Genomic DNA, 14656 nt, shown 5'->3' on the forward strand with positions numbered 1-14656 from the left:
TTACATGATTATTTTCAGCTAAAACACAGCGTTATTGCTGGCTGAGTAGTGGCTGCATGAACAGCCCCTTTGACTACAGTGTTTGAGAGCAAGGGTCAGAAGCTCCTGTTAATTGGCTATATAAATAAAATTAATTTAGTTAAATTTACAAAGAAAGGAAGAAAAAGCAATAAGGTCTGTTCCTGTGGCTTGCCCCAAAACAGAGGCAACGCCATCCATATTAAAACAGCTCTCCCCAGAGAGCCTGACAGTGCGATGTGGCTGCAAGTAATTATTTGTTTGTGGTCATTTCCAGTGCTACATATTTATAATTTATTTCAGGCTCTGTTGAGCCAAACACCTACATCAGTGAGCAATTACCTGCCCAGATGGAGCAGGTGGGGCGATGGGCTCACCACTACAAAGGCGAGTTATGTCCTCTTGCTCTGAGGAAATAGTGAATTAAGGGTCTGCAACCAAGGTTAATAACTCCAAATATATCCACCGCACAAGGAAGATGGATTATTTATAGGCACATATTCTGGATCCCAAACTCTCACCTCCTGCCCCTCCCCACTGCTCTGCCAGCATCCTCTGTCCTGTCCATGACTCCAACTACATTTGAAGCAGGGCACAGCATCACTTTTCCACCTGCCATGTGAAGAAACTGTACTTCAACAAACCTCCCCAGTGCTTCTCACCTCGGTGTTTGTTGTGTCAGCCAAGGCAAGCCCGATATCTAAGGGGACATCCTGGACATCACAGCCTGTTTCTAGCTCAAAAGTCATTTGTCCTGATGCAAAGAAAGTAAGCAGTGACTGCAGGACATAGCCCAGAGGGCTGGCCAGCTGGCAAGGGCAGGCATTGGTCTGCTTCATCTCTCCTGACATTAGCATAAGTGCAAGGGTTTATTAGCCTGAGGCACAGCCCAAAAATCCACTTCAGGGAGGACTAGCCTCTTCTTTATTGATGAGAAGATCCTGAAGGTGAAATAAATGGGCTAAGAGTGAAATTCTACCATCAGATACCTGTCTACAGCTGCAACTGGTGTCATTAGAGCACCATGGAAGGAGGATTTGGTGCTTAATATGAGACCCTTCTTGTTCAGTATCCTTCTTGTTCATGCTTTCTGAGCAAAAATATCTCCTGCACTGTCTCTAACCGAGGTGGGCTCAACCTCAACTATCTAAGGTCTGAAAAAATGCCACTCGCTGCCAGGGTGCCATCTATAGATGTGAAGGGAGGTGGTCCAGGCAGGCTGCTAGCTGGTGCAGGCCATGAGGGATGGATGCCACTGAGGCCTGGTAATCACTGTAATAGAGCTTGGCGCCAGGTACTGCCTCCTGTCCACATCACTCTCTGAATCTCCATGCCATTAGCTAATTGGGCTTTGCAGCAATGCCTCAGCAGCCCTGGCATTGTCAGGCATGTTTTATAAATGAGTAAAGACAGATTAAGGAGAGCTGCATGTCCTACCTGGCCTGTGGTTGTCAGTGGGGTTTGTGAGCCCTGAGATGGCAGCAAGCAGTGAGGTTTTCGGGTCATGGTGGTGGCCTCTGGGGTCACCATGACCTCAGGGGAAGTTACTGCAGGGCTTCATCCTGGAGAACTCTGTCCCGGGGACTCTCATCTGGAGGGGACACAAAGGTGTTTACAATGGGATGTACCCGCTGAACCCAGAGTAATCTGGGGTCACCAGGGCTCCGGGACTTTCTGTAGGAGGATGCAAGGGGGGAGATCTGCCCCCAGGCCAGGGGCAGTGGGCACCAATGGGCAGGCAGGAGGCTCCCTCTGAGCACCAGGCAGCACTTCTGTGCTGGGCAGGCGGCTGAGCACTGGCCCAGGCTGCCCAGAGAGGCTGTGGGGGCTCCTCCTGGCAGAGCGGCACAAGGCGCCTGCATGGGGCCCTGGGCACCCTGCGCTGGAGCAGGGCTTGGGGATGGGGGCCTCCAGAGCTCCCTGACAGCCTCAGCTGTGCTGTGGTGCTGTGAGTCTGTGATGCCACAGCTGGAGACTATGTACAACAGGCTTGACCCCTCTCACAGCCTTCATCTCACCTGGTTACAGAAAGGAGCATGGCCTGTGAGAGTCGCAGATGTGCAGTCAGTAGAGGTGATTTGGTGGTGAGTCATCCAACCCACTTTAGACATCTGCTTTAACCTGAGATGCCCCAGACCTGCTTCTTCACAGTATCTCTGGAAGCACAGCCAGGTAACTCAGACATCAACATCTCTTAGAAGAAGATGAAAATCACCTCTGATAGCCAGAAAATATTCAGTGAACATCTTCTAAATCTGCCTGGACCAGATTTTGTAGACAGAAAATCTAAGGCTAGGAAAATGTGAACATAGGACCTGAAACTCTGAAGTGAGCCTGAATTATTCATTATTCTCATGACCCAGCAAATAAGAAATGCTCCATCCCTTAAAACCCACTCAGAGTTAGTGGGTGCAGCTGAACAAGCTTCTGGCCAGGCAGATAAGAGGAGAAGGAGTCTCCTCCACCCCTCACCACTGGCTCCTGGTGCTTTTTCACTTCAGTACAGGGTGATGGAGGGGGCTATGGTCCTTATGTCCTCTGCTCTGGCATGGCCCAGCACAGTAGGACTCTCCAGTGCATTAGGCTGGTGGTGGAAAGCAGTACGTCCTTTTGGTAATGTGGGCAGCAGGCAGCCACTCTGGATAGGAAATGATGGCAGTTACTTTATCTAATAACAGCACGAGAATGTAATGTGTCTTTATTGAGCTGCTAGCTTGCTGGTGAGAGCTGAAGGAGATGCTCTCTTGGGTATAGCATTTGCAGAGAGAAGTGACATGAGATATTGCCATAAACTCCCCTGCTAATAAGCAACGAGAGGAAAGGAGAACATACCAACTGCTGCAGTGTGAAGGGAAAAATTAAGAAGGTGGCGGCAGCAACCTCCTTCCCCAGGCAGCAGATGTCCCCCAGGGAGAAATTAAGAACTCCCCTCTTGACCCGGCGACTAGAAAACTCATGTACGACTAATAATAATGTAAGAAGGATGTCTTTGAAAGGAACCATAAAAAAAGCCTCTTGCCATATTATTGTCCTTCAGAGCCAGAGGGAAATGTAGGCTTCTGCAGAAGGAAGATTAGTGTGGAAAGCCCAGCTCAGCAGCTGTACACTGACCATGCTCTGCAAGCATCCATGGGGTGCAGGAAGGACAGATCTGAGAGTGATGACCGCATGTGGCTGAAGGGGAAAAGAAAGGTCACAAAGAGCCTCAGCACTGTGAAATCAGTTCCAGTTCACCAGGTTCAGTTTCCTCCCTAGATCTGTAAAATTATCTGTGGCATTTATCACGGGCATTTTAATTGGCATGTTATTTAACTGTATTAAGGACCACTTCTGATACTTCTTGCCCTGTAAAAAATGGCCTTTTGAGAAAATGAAAATTGTTGCGAAGTTTAAGATCACCTTCTGATTGAAACTTGGCAAGTTCTCTAGGGGTCTCTGCTGGAGCAGGGGGTTTGGGCAGATGACCTGCAGAGATCCCTGCCAGCCTCAACCTTTCTGTGGTTTTGTGAAAGCATCCCTGAAATTCCAGTGCAGTTACTCTTTATAACTTTGTATAAAGCCTAAATGGATTTTTGAACATGTATTTGGTAAAAGAATTCACTGCTAAAAAGGTATTTTGGTAAAGCCGACAGATTTGGACAACACTTTGCTTTGGAAAAAAAAAAAAAAAAAAAAAAAAAAAAAAGCAGGAATAAACAAGTAATTTTTAAAAAGAAGAATAAAATAGATTTGCTGATGTTCTTTTCTACCTCTCATCACTGTAGATACCAGGGAAGGGGAGAGGAGGGAATACCTCCATGCAGTCCAATTTGGGCATTTTCCAGGGAGGTTTTCAGTTGTCCTCAGGCAGGCAGCTCTGCCTCTCACGTGGTTGTGCTGAAGTGAGTGGGGTGAAGCCAAGGGGAGCTGTGGGAATGGGATCCATGGGAGCAAGACTTTGCACCCATAATCCTGAAGCCCTGAGCTGGATGGGCCATTTTACTTCTGCATGCATCAGCTGGGAGGAGCAGGTCAGGCTCAGGAAGCAGTGATATGCAGAGAAAATGCATAGAGAAGCTGTGAGAGTGATCTGATCTCAGGTTGAAGGTGCTATGTAAGGGAAACACTATCCATCTCTTTGGTTTGCTGAAGGACAGCTCAGGCAAAAGCTGCACCTTCACATGAGGGTGTGTGGTGCCAGAGACCGCCTTAGCCCAGCAAGAGAAAGCACAAAGACTTTCTATATATTATAGAAGCTTATGCAGGAAAATAATTCAAACCGGAGTTAGGATGCAAATTGTTAGTGGTGAAGATAAATCACCTTTGGAAGAACCTGCCAGGAGGTGCTGTGGGTCTCCTTCACGGGAAATTTCAAACCTAGGCTGTGTGGCAGAGATGGGCCTGCACAGCAGTCATATGAAGTGACAAATGCTTTACAGGGGCATACGGTGGAGGGCTACAGCACTCCTTCCAGTTTTAAAAATTGGTTCTGCTTTGCTGATGATGTACCTTCCGAGGCACCAATTCAACAGCATTAAACGCTGGGGAAATACCAGGCAGGTGGTGGCCCTGGCTTATGTGCCAAACCAAAATGCCACCTCCTGCAGTCACTGCCAGGGACAAAGCACTGGGCAGGAGGGACCATTGCCCTGAGCCAGTGGGACATTTCTTAAATTTCTTAAATTCCTGCTTAAAAAGCTGGGTGGACAACAGAGGAAAATATTATCTAGCAGTGCAAACACCTCTACTCAAAACCTGCTGTGAGACCCAGGAGAGCAGATGGAGCTTCATACAGTAAGTTTGCATCCAAAGGATGAGGAATGCTGCCTGATGTCCCGGCCAGCTCAGGGGAAATCCATCCTCAGCGTGCCCCATTCATCCAAAACTATAAAGGGAGCTGGGGTGATGCACTCAGATGTAGACACTTACAGAAGAGGTGCCAAAGTGGCCTGAATCCTGCTTCTGCAGCTCCTTGCCAGGTGGAAAATGGACTTGGCTAGAAGTGGCCAAGGGCTTTTTTAAATAGCCAGCTAGCATCCCTAACAGGCAGGGCTGAGGGTGTAATAGGGATCATCCCGTGGATGTTGGTGTCTTGCACAGACACAGGGATGGGAAGGAATTTGGGTTCACTGTGGCCGCAGTGTCTGGTGGGGCAGGAAGGGAGCAAGAACAGATTGTAGGAAGGTCACTATCCAGAAGTGCCCAGCCAAAAAAATAGACATCAGACTGAAACCAAAGCCCTGCAACTTAATGTTCAGTTTTGAGAGATGTGTCTCCTGGACTCCTGGCCTGAGAATTTGCATGGTTCCTGGACACCTACAGTTTCCTATGGGAGGTTCCCTTCCATCGTGGCAGCTCCAACCAAAAGCAAATTGGCAAAGCGGAAAGCTAGCTGCTGTATCCCTGGGCACATCTCCATCTCTTGCTTCTTCTTTCTTTTCTCTCTCTCTCTCTCTCTTTTTTTTTCTTTTTTTTTTTTTTCTTTTTTTTTTCTGGTGTCTCAGTGAATGAAAAATTTTAACCCTGAATTTCGAGATCCACAAAGTTTTGATGTCTGGTTCATCCTATGAATATGTCAACAGTATGCAGCTGCACCAGTAGTTGAACTGTTGGAGGATTATAATCTCCCTCATATTATGATGATGTCCCTAGAGATGCTAATTTGGCAAATCTGGGTCGTAGCAAGGATTTAGCCAAGGGTCTTTTGCTGTGCCACGCAACTCATATTACAGAATGAATGCCCTTGGAAATAAAGACTATAATCTCCAGAAATGAGCAGTAAGCAGTTAAATGGGAGTTTAACTCCTGCACGTGGACTTGTTCTTCCTCTCTCTGGGTACACCAATGCAGATAAATAAAGCCAACCTGGACCCAGACCTGATTTGAGGCCAGGTAGGGCAGCAGACCTTGCCTCCACAAGCCTGACTCAAACTGATGGAGTTATGCTGGCTGAGAGCTGCGGGGCAGTTCCTTCCTGTACAAGCAGAAGAAGGACCTGAATTCACTGTGCAGAGAACCAGGATGGCCGGGTGCCTCCCCACGACCTTCACAGCATCACCCAGCTCAGCAGACGTAGCCTCCAGCCTCTGACCTCCAGGTCTCCGAGGCTCTGGGTGAGAGCAGGAACTCTTCTTCTAGGGGCAGGATCCTTCTTCTTTAGGAGGTCTGAAGATGCACCCTAATGCAGCCAATATCTTGGTGTTTTCTTTACAAGAAAAACATCTCTTATTTATTTATTTATTTATTTATTTATTTTTATTTTTTTGCAAACCCTCCCAGTGGCAACAATGAACAGAAATGCTGAGCACCTTTTGCTCATTCAGGACTTGAGCAGCAGAGTGCTTGCACCGATGATTTGTAGGCTGAATTTTACTGGTTTGAAGTGTTTGTGCAGCCACCAGCTACAGACTGGCAATAAATAAATAATAAACAGTCGGATGCCTGCAGTTACTTTGGGAACAGAGGAAAGGATACATTTAAGCAAATCAATTCGCTCGCTTGTCCTTAAGCCTGCCTGAAAATATTCTCCAAATCTCTTCCAACGCTGCAAAAATTATCTCCTCATCTACAAGTGAATGCTAAGAGCTGCAAGATACATATTCCTCCCATCTTTAATGCTTTTGGGGGGAGGTTGTGTCGTCAGCTGTTCCGCTATTTGCAAAATCCCACTTATTTATCTGCCCGAGCCCCTTCTTTCTTCTTTTTATGTTATTTTATTGTTTTTACGCCCGGGCTCTCTGCAGTCTGGCAGAGCTGGTATTGCAGTATTGATTTAGGAGCTTGCAGTGGTGACAATCCGGTTCCAGGCTGAGACTGGTGCTGTACGTGGGCTGCTCCGTCCTGAGCCGAAACCTCACCCCCCAGAGCCAGGATCATGTTTAAAGAGAGGCAAAAGAAGAAAGGAAAACTACTTTTAGCTGCTTTGAAGAGGGGGGAAAGGATTACAAAGGCTAAATAAGCCATCTGAGTACTTAGCTAGCAATCCTAAATAGCACCCTAATAGGAAGTTCTGGCAGAGAGCTAATTAAATTAGCTCTCTTTGATTTATTAACAAGCAGAGCAACACATCACACAGGATTGTCCCATGAAACAAATGTGCTTTCTGATTCCCTTGGCTGCTTCAGTGCTTTTGCCTCCTGGAAAACCTGATCATGAGGAACCCTGTTTAATGAGACCCAGTGCCTTGAAAAGGATCCCTGCCCACCAACACAGACACACGCTGGTAACAATCCACAAAAGCATCTTATTTTCCTTGTCCTTCCCTAATTTATATATTTTTTTTAATACCTAGGACAACTCAATGGCTAATTAGTCATTTCCCAGCCACTGATACACAGATGAATGACAAGCGAAAGCCTTCAGCATGTTTAATTATTCTGTTGATCCAGAAGCCACTTGTCCCCCTGTGCAAGTTCCTCTCCGTGCGTGTGCCCTCATGCATCATGCATTTCATTATTTTTAGAAGCCAGCTCCGTGCCTTTCCACGCTCTTGCAGTTCCAGCATCCAGCAATCGCCTTCGGTGTCCAGTGGACCCGATGCAGCCAGTGTAAATCAGGGGGAATGTTGCTGACTTGGCGTGGAGTTATACCAAGTTGCACCAGACCCCAGACCTGATGTCTCCTATACTTTTTTTGGGGGGTGGGGGGCACATTGTCTGCGTGCTGGGAATGTCTCCGTTATGAAGCAGCAGAATGCAACATTTAGAAAGCATCAGAGTGATAAAAAGCCAAAGCGAAGCCTGCAAATGCACAGGCGTGAATCTATTTATATAGCGAGCTCTACTTCTGCTTAACCCCTGCAAGGAGCTGCAACTCTCTCTGCATATTTGATTTTCCTCCTGGGCTACAAAACGTAGCCTGCTCCACCTCATTTCGCTACTTTCCAACAGTTTCGCTGGTGGGCTTCTTCCCTACCCCTTCCATTTAGCTCCGGCATGAGGGCGCTTGCTGCTAAATGAAGCCAATTAATAAATGGAGACGTTAAGCAATCAATTTCGCCTGCCTATCTCCCCAGCCTCCCGTACGCCCGGCTGTAATCGCAAGATAAATGCGATGTGCTGATGTATGGTAATGTTCAATAATACATTCTCCGCCAGGCTCAATTCATCAGGGACTTTCTGGAGGGGAGGCATTCGTTATTGGCTGTCTCCGGACCTCAAGGATAACATTCCTGTCCTTTCCATTGGCCGCCCCGCTGCTGCAAGCCTCTTCCCGTCTTGTTTTGATGATGAATATGAAGGCACGCTGAGCCGTGCCGGAGCGCAGCGCTCGCCCACCGCACTCCCTCCCCGGCCTCAAGGACTTCAGGGGCTGCCTGGCCGCTTCCCCTGCCCGCCGCCGGCAGCAGCAACGACCAAAGTTGTGATGCTTTTCTTCACCCAGTGCTTTGGGGCTGTCTTAGATCTCATCCACCTGCGGTTTCAGCACTACAAGGCGAAGAGGGTTTTCTCGGCCGCCGGGCAACTTGTCTGCGTCGTCAACCCAACGCACAGCCTGAAGGTGAGCCAAAGATGTTTTTTTTTCCCCTCTTCCGATTTCTTCTCTCCCTAATCCCCAACCCCCTCCCGCCGGCGTTTCTCTACCCAGGGATTGAAATGATGCTCCGGCAGCAGAGGGAGAGTGCTGTTAACACCTCGCAGCCCTGGCGGAGGGGGTGTTTGCATTGTCCTTGCTGCAGGAGCCACTTCAGAGGGAAGGGAGAGCATCCCGCTGCTCAAAGCGGTCGCGGGAAGTCGCTTCTCCCCAGATCACCAAAGTTTCCCTGTTCCTTTCATCCCTGTGACAAGCAGGCATGTTGCGAGCCTTTGGGAAAAAAAAAAAAAAAAAGAGAGAGAAAAAAAAAAGTTAGTTTGATGAATTAGCATTTTTTTTGTTAAAAGGGCTCTGGCACAGCTAGTGCTGCTGGTGGTGTGACAATGTGCTGCTGGTTAACAGCAGGGAGCAGGGCATGAGACCCCACACACACAGCCCAGGGGTCTCTGGCTGTTGGTCGTGCTCACTTTTGGGGTGAAAAAAAGCTGTTTTTGCTGCCGAGGGGAGGCTAAAGGCATTCCTGTGGTGTTGAAAGCCTCCTTCGTCCTTTGCAAGGTGAAGCTATTTTAAGGTGGGAGAATACATTTGCCTTAATGCAAAACTATTTATAGCCCCCATAAAACATTTCTCTCACTAGCACGGTTCTGGATTTTTACTGACAAAGTGTCAACAGCTCTGCCTATGCCAGAACACTGAGGCTTTCATGTAGCGGGGGGTGGAAGAAAGTGACTGGGAGGCTTGAATTACTTTATGATGGTAGCAAAGAAGCAACTTCACCAAAGTGAATCCTCTCTTGCTGGAAGCAGACCTGACTCGCAGAGTGGCTGATGCAAACTCAGGAGGGGATTTAATTCAGGAAAACTCATCTCTGGCTCTGCTTTTCTGTGCTGGGAAGTCTGCTGAGGGGGTAATCCCCGCCTCGGAGCAGCATCCCCCTGGTGCAAACAGCAGCGCCCTCTAAAAAGCAGATTTCCAGAGTTATATCTGCAGGCTCGGGCAGGGAGAGGTGGTTTCCAGCACAACAGCAGCTTGGGGAGGATTTCCAGTGAGCGTAACCAGCCGGCAGGCACTGTGAGGGGATGCTGGAGTGCAGGCTTGCCTCTGGTGTCATCACATCCTCGGCCACCACTGACATGAGCTGCTTAAAAATCCCGCAGCCCTGTCATTATCTTAAAGGGATCTGCCTGCCCAGATGGGTAAAGCACTTTGCAGAGAGACAGACCCGCCTTCCCGAGTGCACGGAGAGATTTGGTAAATGAATGCTTCTGTACTTGACCCCTTTTATGTGACTCTCCTGCTACTTTCATCTCTAATTTTAATTATGAGTAAAAAAAAAAAATCTAAGCAGCAAATGGTTGTTGAAGGTGACATTACAATGTCTGTCGGATAAGACACCCCACAAGCACACAGAGGGGTGCCCATTGGTCTCTCCCCCGGTAACTAGGACAGGACCTGAATTTATCTGTTCACGTCCTCCCGAGTTGCAGATTCACTCCAGCAGAACCTGCAGCATTTTGCCAGGAAAAGTTGATGCTTCAGCTACTCTGTTAAACACATGGGGCTTTTCAGCACATTAAAATCCCCGTGGCCAAGCTCTTCACTGCTGGGACTCAAAGCCCAGCAGAGAGATGAGCAGCCTCAGTACTGTTTTGGTGGCTCTTGAAAGCAGGCAGGCGGGACAATTTGACAGGAAACCTTGGTTGGAAAAATAAAAAAAAAAAAAACAACAAGTGAGCTACCTACACATGAAGCAGCCACCCCATCTTCTCCTCCCTGGCCATAGAGAGGGGTCGCCTCCAGTGGGCAAAGTGTTTTGTCCAAAATTTGGTGTCACAGAGCAGCCAGGTGACCCTACTTCTACCCTGGGGTTGGACCTATCCCTCCATGGTGGCTTACAGTATTATGACTTCTTTGGTGTTTCAGAGTCTGTTATTTCTAGCCGGGTCATTTCGTCTGTAACATTTTGTTGACAGCCCCCAAATCTATCTTAACAATTGACAAGTGGAGTGAAAACTGTATTAAGGTTTGTGGTCAATGAATACGAGCCTGCTAGGAAACGAGGGCCGGGAGCAATGTCATTCCTCTCCATTCCCTTCAAGGCTTAAACGTTTGTGCTTACCCCAGAGCTGTGCTCTTTGTGAAGGGATCACCTTATCCTGTATTTCTGCAGCGCCCCAGTGAGGGGGCTCTGGGCTGACTTGGGTGAATGCCCAGAGGGACGTGAACAGCAGGACCCCTGCTGCCCAGGGCAGTGCTCAGGAAGTGTGGTGGCATCCAGCTCCCACCAAGGACATCATGAGATGCACCAAGGGATTTGGCACCATGTGAAGTACCTGGTGAGCAGCAGAGGGCAGGGGAGCCCCCATCCACCCTGCACAACACAGGATTGCAGTGCAGCCATGGCCAGTCGTCCCCACAGGATTTAAAGGAATTAATTAAGTTATGAGGTAATGCATACATGAAGGAGGGCATAAGTAGCTTAATCTTACACTTAAAAAGGTTTACAATGTGGTTTATCAGGGCAGTCTGTGTTCCAGGTGTTTTCTAAAGCCAGAAGAAAGTCTGCACTGAGTTAGGGGAAGGGTTTGAATCCTGCCCTACCAGCTTGTCTCTCTGCACAGTGGCCAGCCAAATAGCGTTGTAATTCAGTTAATCCCCAGCAGCATTAAAGTGCTGTGGTGCATTATACCCCCACGAGACTTATTTATATATGTCCTGTAAGGGAGGAGATGGGCACTGAAATGTGCGACTCACAACCCGCCGCCATCCTCCACCACCATCTCAGCACAGGTACCGATTTAGGACTGGAATCTGGGGGCCAAGTGGCATTTCCCCATCTGAAACAATAGGATCCTGATAACCAGGGTGAGAGGGGCTTTGGCAGCCCCCTGAATCCTGTAAGCCCAGGTTCCTGTCCCAGCTTGGGGACAGGATTGTACGGATGCAGCAAGCAGCTGATGCTGGGTACCAGGAGCTCTCCCCTCCCCAAACCCACTGACCTGGAGCTCGCAGACCCACACATGTACACCACATGGGTCCACAGCACAGGGATCTGGTTGTAGGGTGGCACAGGCTTCCCTTCGAGCCTGTTGGAAAGCAGAGCAGCTTCGAGCTTCAGCATCAGAAATCACAAAACCTCCTGGGGGGATGCAGAGGGAGGGGAAGAGACTTTTCCAAAGTTTCTGTGTTACTACTTTTAATGCGTGTTAACTGGTGCTCCCTGGCATGCTACAGCTCTGGAGACCCCCCAGCACACTTTTTCTCCATATTTCTGAGGTGGGGACACTTAGAAACTTTTCTCAGAGAGAAATTGAGATTCTTAAACAAAAAATGGATTTAAAAAAGATTCTTAAACCCAAAAAATGGAGTTTAAAGGGAGCACGGCACCCCCAGTGCCTTCCTCCATCAGCACCTCTTGGCTCAGGGTGGAATGGGGTAAAACTGAGAATCCTGCAGTATTTTCATGGGGAAGGAGGGGCAGTCTTTGCCCAGCTTTACCCAGGACTGAGAGAGGCAGTGGGAGATGAAGGCCAGCTCTTCTGGAGGTCATGAGGACCACTGCTGCCCTGCAGTGCTGGCTTGTGCCTCTCCTCCACCTGCTCCCTCTGACCATGGGAGCTACTTCTCAGCCCACCTGTGCACGTATGTGCTTTGGAAGTGAAAAGGATGGAAGTTGGGAAGTTAAACACCTTACCAGGCTGCTTGATTTTTCCTTCTTTTCAGTTTGTTTCTTTGTTGAGTGCCTTTTTGTCCAAGCTATTGTTGCATTCTCATGTTGCTCATTGCTGGTAACACAAAATCCTGAAGGCAAAGATTTCCTTGTCTGTTACATAACAACCTTAATTTGGGCTTATTTTTTTTCTTTTTTCCTTTTCTTTTCTTTTCTTTTTCTTTTTTTTTTTTTTTTTTTTTTGTACTTCTGCTGAAGGAAATCATCACTAGCTTCATTGCAACTTCAAGTCTCTTATTTGTCTTTAAGCTCCTTCAAAAAAAAAAAAAAATAATAAAAATTCAAACACCAACTTGTTTGTTGACATCAATTTGCATATTGGCTGATGAAGTCCCATTTTAAAACAATCATCGGCAAGACAGGGAGTGCTGCAAAATTAAGAGATAGGTTGCAGTCACCACTGTCTGATCTCATTAGGAAGGAAGCCAAGTGCTCTACACGCCTGCAACTTGCTGTTTAGGTGCACTGGGCAGTGGTTCCAGCAGGCAGGTCCTGCTGGTGGGGTCGCGGCCGTTTGTTGTCCACCCAATGCGGGGAGCCACGATCACGATTCATTCATCAGTGCTGCAAAAAGATCTCTCTGCCTTGATTTGGTGGTGCAAAACCACCTTCAGCATCTTCCCCCTGCTGCAGCAGCAAACAGCTGAGCAGGACAGTGGCTTCAACTGGCTCTCACAACCCCCCACCAAGCTCTAACCCCCAGGCATCTTTGAGGACAGTGTTGTAGGTAAAATGTAGGTAAAATGGTAAAATCTCAGTGCTGCATGGGGATTTCCTGAGAATTTACTCTGGGTGACCTGCTGCTCGCAGCCACCTGCAGCACTGCTCAGCTCTCCCGCAGCGCTCTCGTCTAAGGAGGGAAGAGCACTCGGGCACTGCAGACGAATTGCCTGACACATACACGTGTACAATTTACAGCAGCTTTATTTATTTAGAGGCATTTCTGAGCACCTTATATAACATTAATGGGTTTATCTTTAGCTCTCCCTCTCCCCTTTAGTCTCAGCAACAGCAGGAAACCATCTTTGGAGAGTGGCAGAGACCTTCAAGTGCTTTGCACATTTATTTTATTTATTTTATTTATTTATTTATTTTAGGTACAAAATACTTGAACCAACTCTGGAAAGGGATTAACCACTTCTTTCCACACCAGATGTGGTACTTTTAGTTCTGTTATTTTATTTAGTTAGCTAGTTATTTTTTTCTAGAGCAATTTCACCCTGCGCTGAAATCCCTTTTCCTTCCAGTATGGCCTCCCCAGTAAAAAATAAAACAAAATAAATCATTTGCACAGCTCAAGTGCTGTTGCTGGTATCTTACACATGGAATATTAAGCCTCAGAGTGGTTGGAGAACTACCCACCAGCCTCTGGGAAATGCATGGCAGAGGAGAGACACGGGTCCTTGTGAATATCTTAAGCACAAGATCACACGCTCTCTCGCATCAAGTGTCAGCAGGAATGGGAAGAGAAATAGAGGGATAGAGCACAAATGAGACAGAAAAAGATGAAATCAGTAACTTCCCCTTGTGCAGAAAACAAATAAACACTTCAGGCAAACAAGGAGGCAGCTGCCACGGAGCAGAAAACCACATCAGCAGCGGGTGAAAATGTTCTTCCTCTCCCAGGGGCTGCTGTGTGGCAAATAAGCCAAATAATTAATAGGAGTGAAAATAGAGTGACTCACCACCACGTGGGGTTTGTGTAGGGCAGCGGGGACAAGGGGACAGCTGAGGTTACCTCCAGGTTGAAATGTGCCCGAGGGTGCAGTATTGGGAGCCCGATCCCAATTGGAAAGGGGGGCACCAGGCTGGTCAAGAGGCTGGGGCACAGCATGGAGGAGAAGAGGCTGAGAGGACCAGGCTTGTTCAGCCTGGAGAAGGAAAAGGAATTGCAGTCTACAATTAACTAATCGAACCATATAGAGAAGGCAGAGCCAGTCTTTTCCCAGAGATGCAGATTGGAAGGACAGGAAGGACCAGACGTAAGCCAAAACAAGAGATATTTTGACAAGATACAAGGGGAAAAGTCTTTCCCAGGGGAGGGTGTGCCACTAGCACAGGCTGGCCAGAGGGTCTCTGCCATCTCCATTCTTGGATATTTTAAAAATTTGATGGGGCAAAGCCCTAAGCATCTTGACATAGCCTGGGGGTTGGACAACACAGTGCCCAGAGGTCCTTTCCAATCTGAACTGTTCTGACCCTACAATCCTACATAAAAACAGAGCTTGGTGCACAAGGAAGGGTACTGCATTACAAGGGTCTCAGGGGCAGTCTTCAATGTTTGCATCAGCAACAATCAAGACAAAGTGTGGGAAATATATGAAAATAAAGAAGACAGGAGACAGACTGATACGTGGGAGGTACTTGGGAATCCAAGGGCCAGCACAGAAGATTGGC

General features: G+C 47.9%; 1 protein-coding gene across 1 annotated transcript in view; it reads left to right on the top strand.

Annotated features, from left to right (window-relative positions):
- Positions 1-8361: 8361 nt before the first annotated feature.
- The window catches only part of SIAH3 (siah E3 ubiquitin protein ligase family member 3), a gene marked incomplete at both ends in the record, with an annotated part of 37930 nt that continues 31635 nt past the window's right edge, over positions 8362-14656 (top strand). The window contains one exon of the mRNA XM_084302761.1: positions 8362-8496. Coding sequence (XP_084158887.1) covers positions 8362-8496 — 135 coding nt within the window. The remainder of the gene's footprint in view (positions 8497-14656) is intronic.

Source organism: Netta rufina (genome assembly GCF_964035555.1).
Source record: "Netta rufina genome assembly, chromosome: 1".
Taxonomy (NCBI): domain Eukaryota; kingdom Metazoa; phylum Chordata; class Aves; order Anseriformes; family Anatidae; genus Netta; species Netta rufina.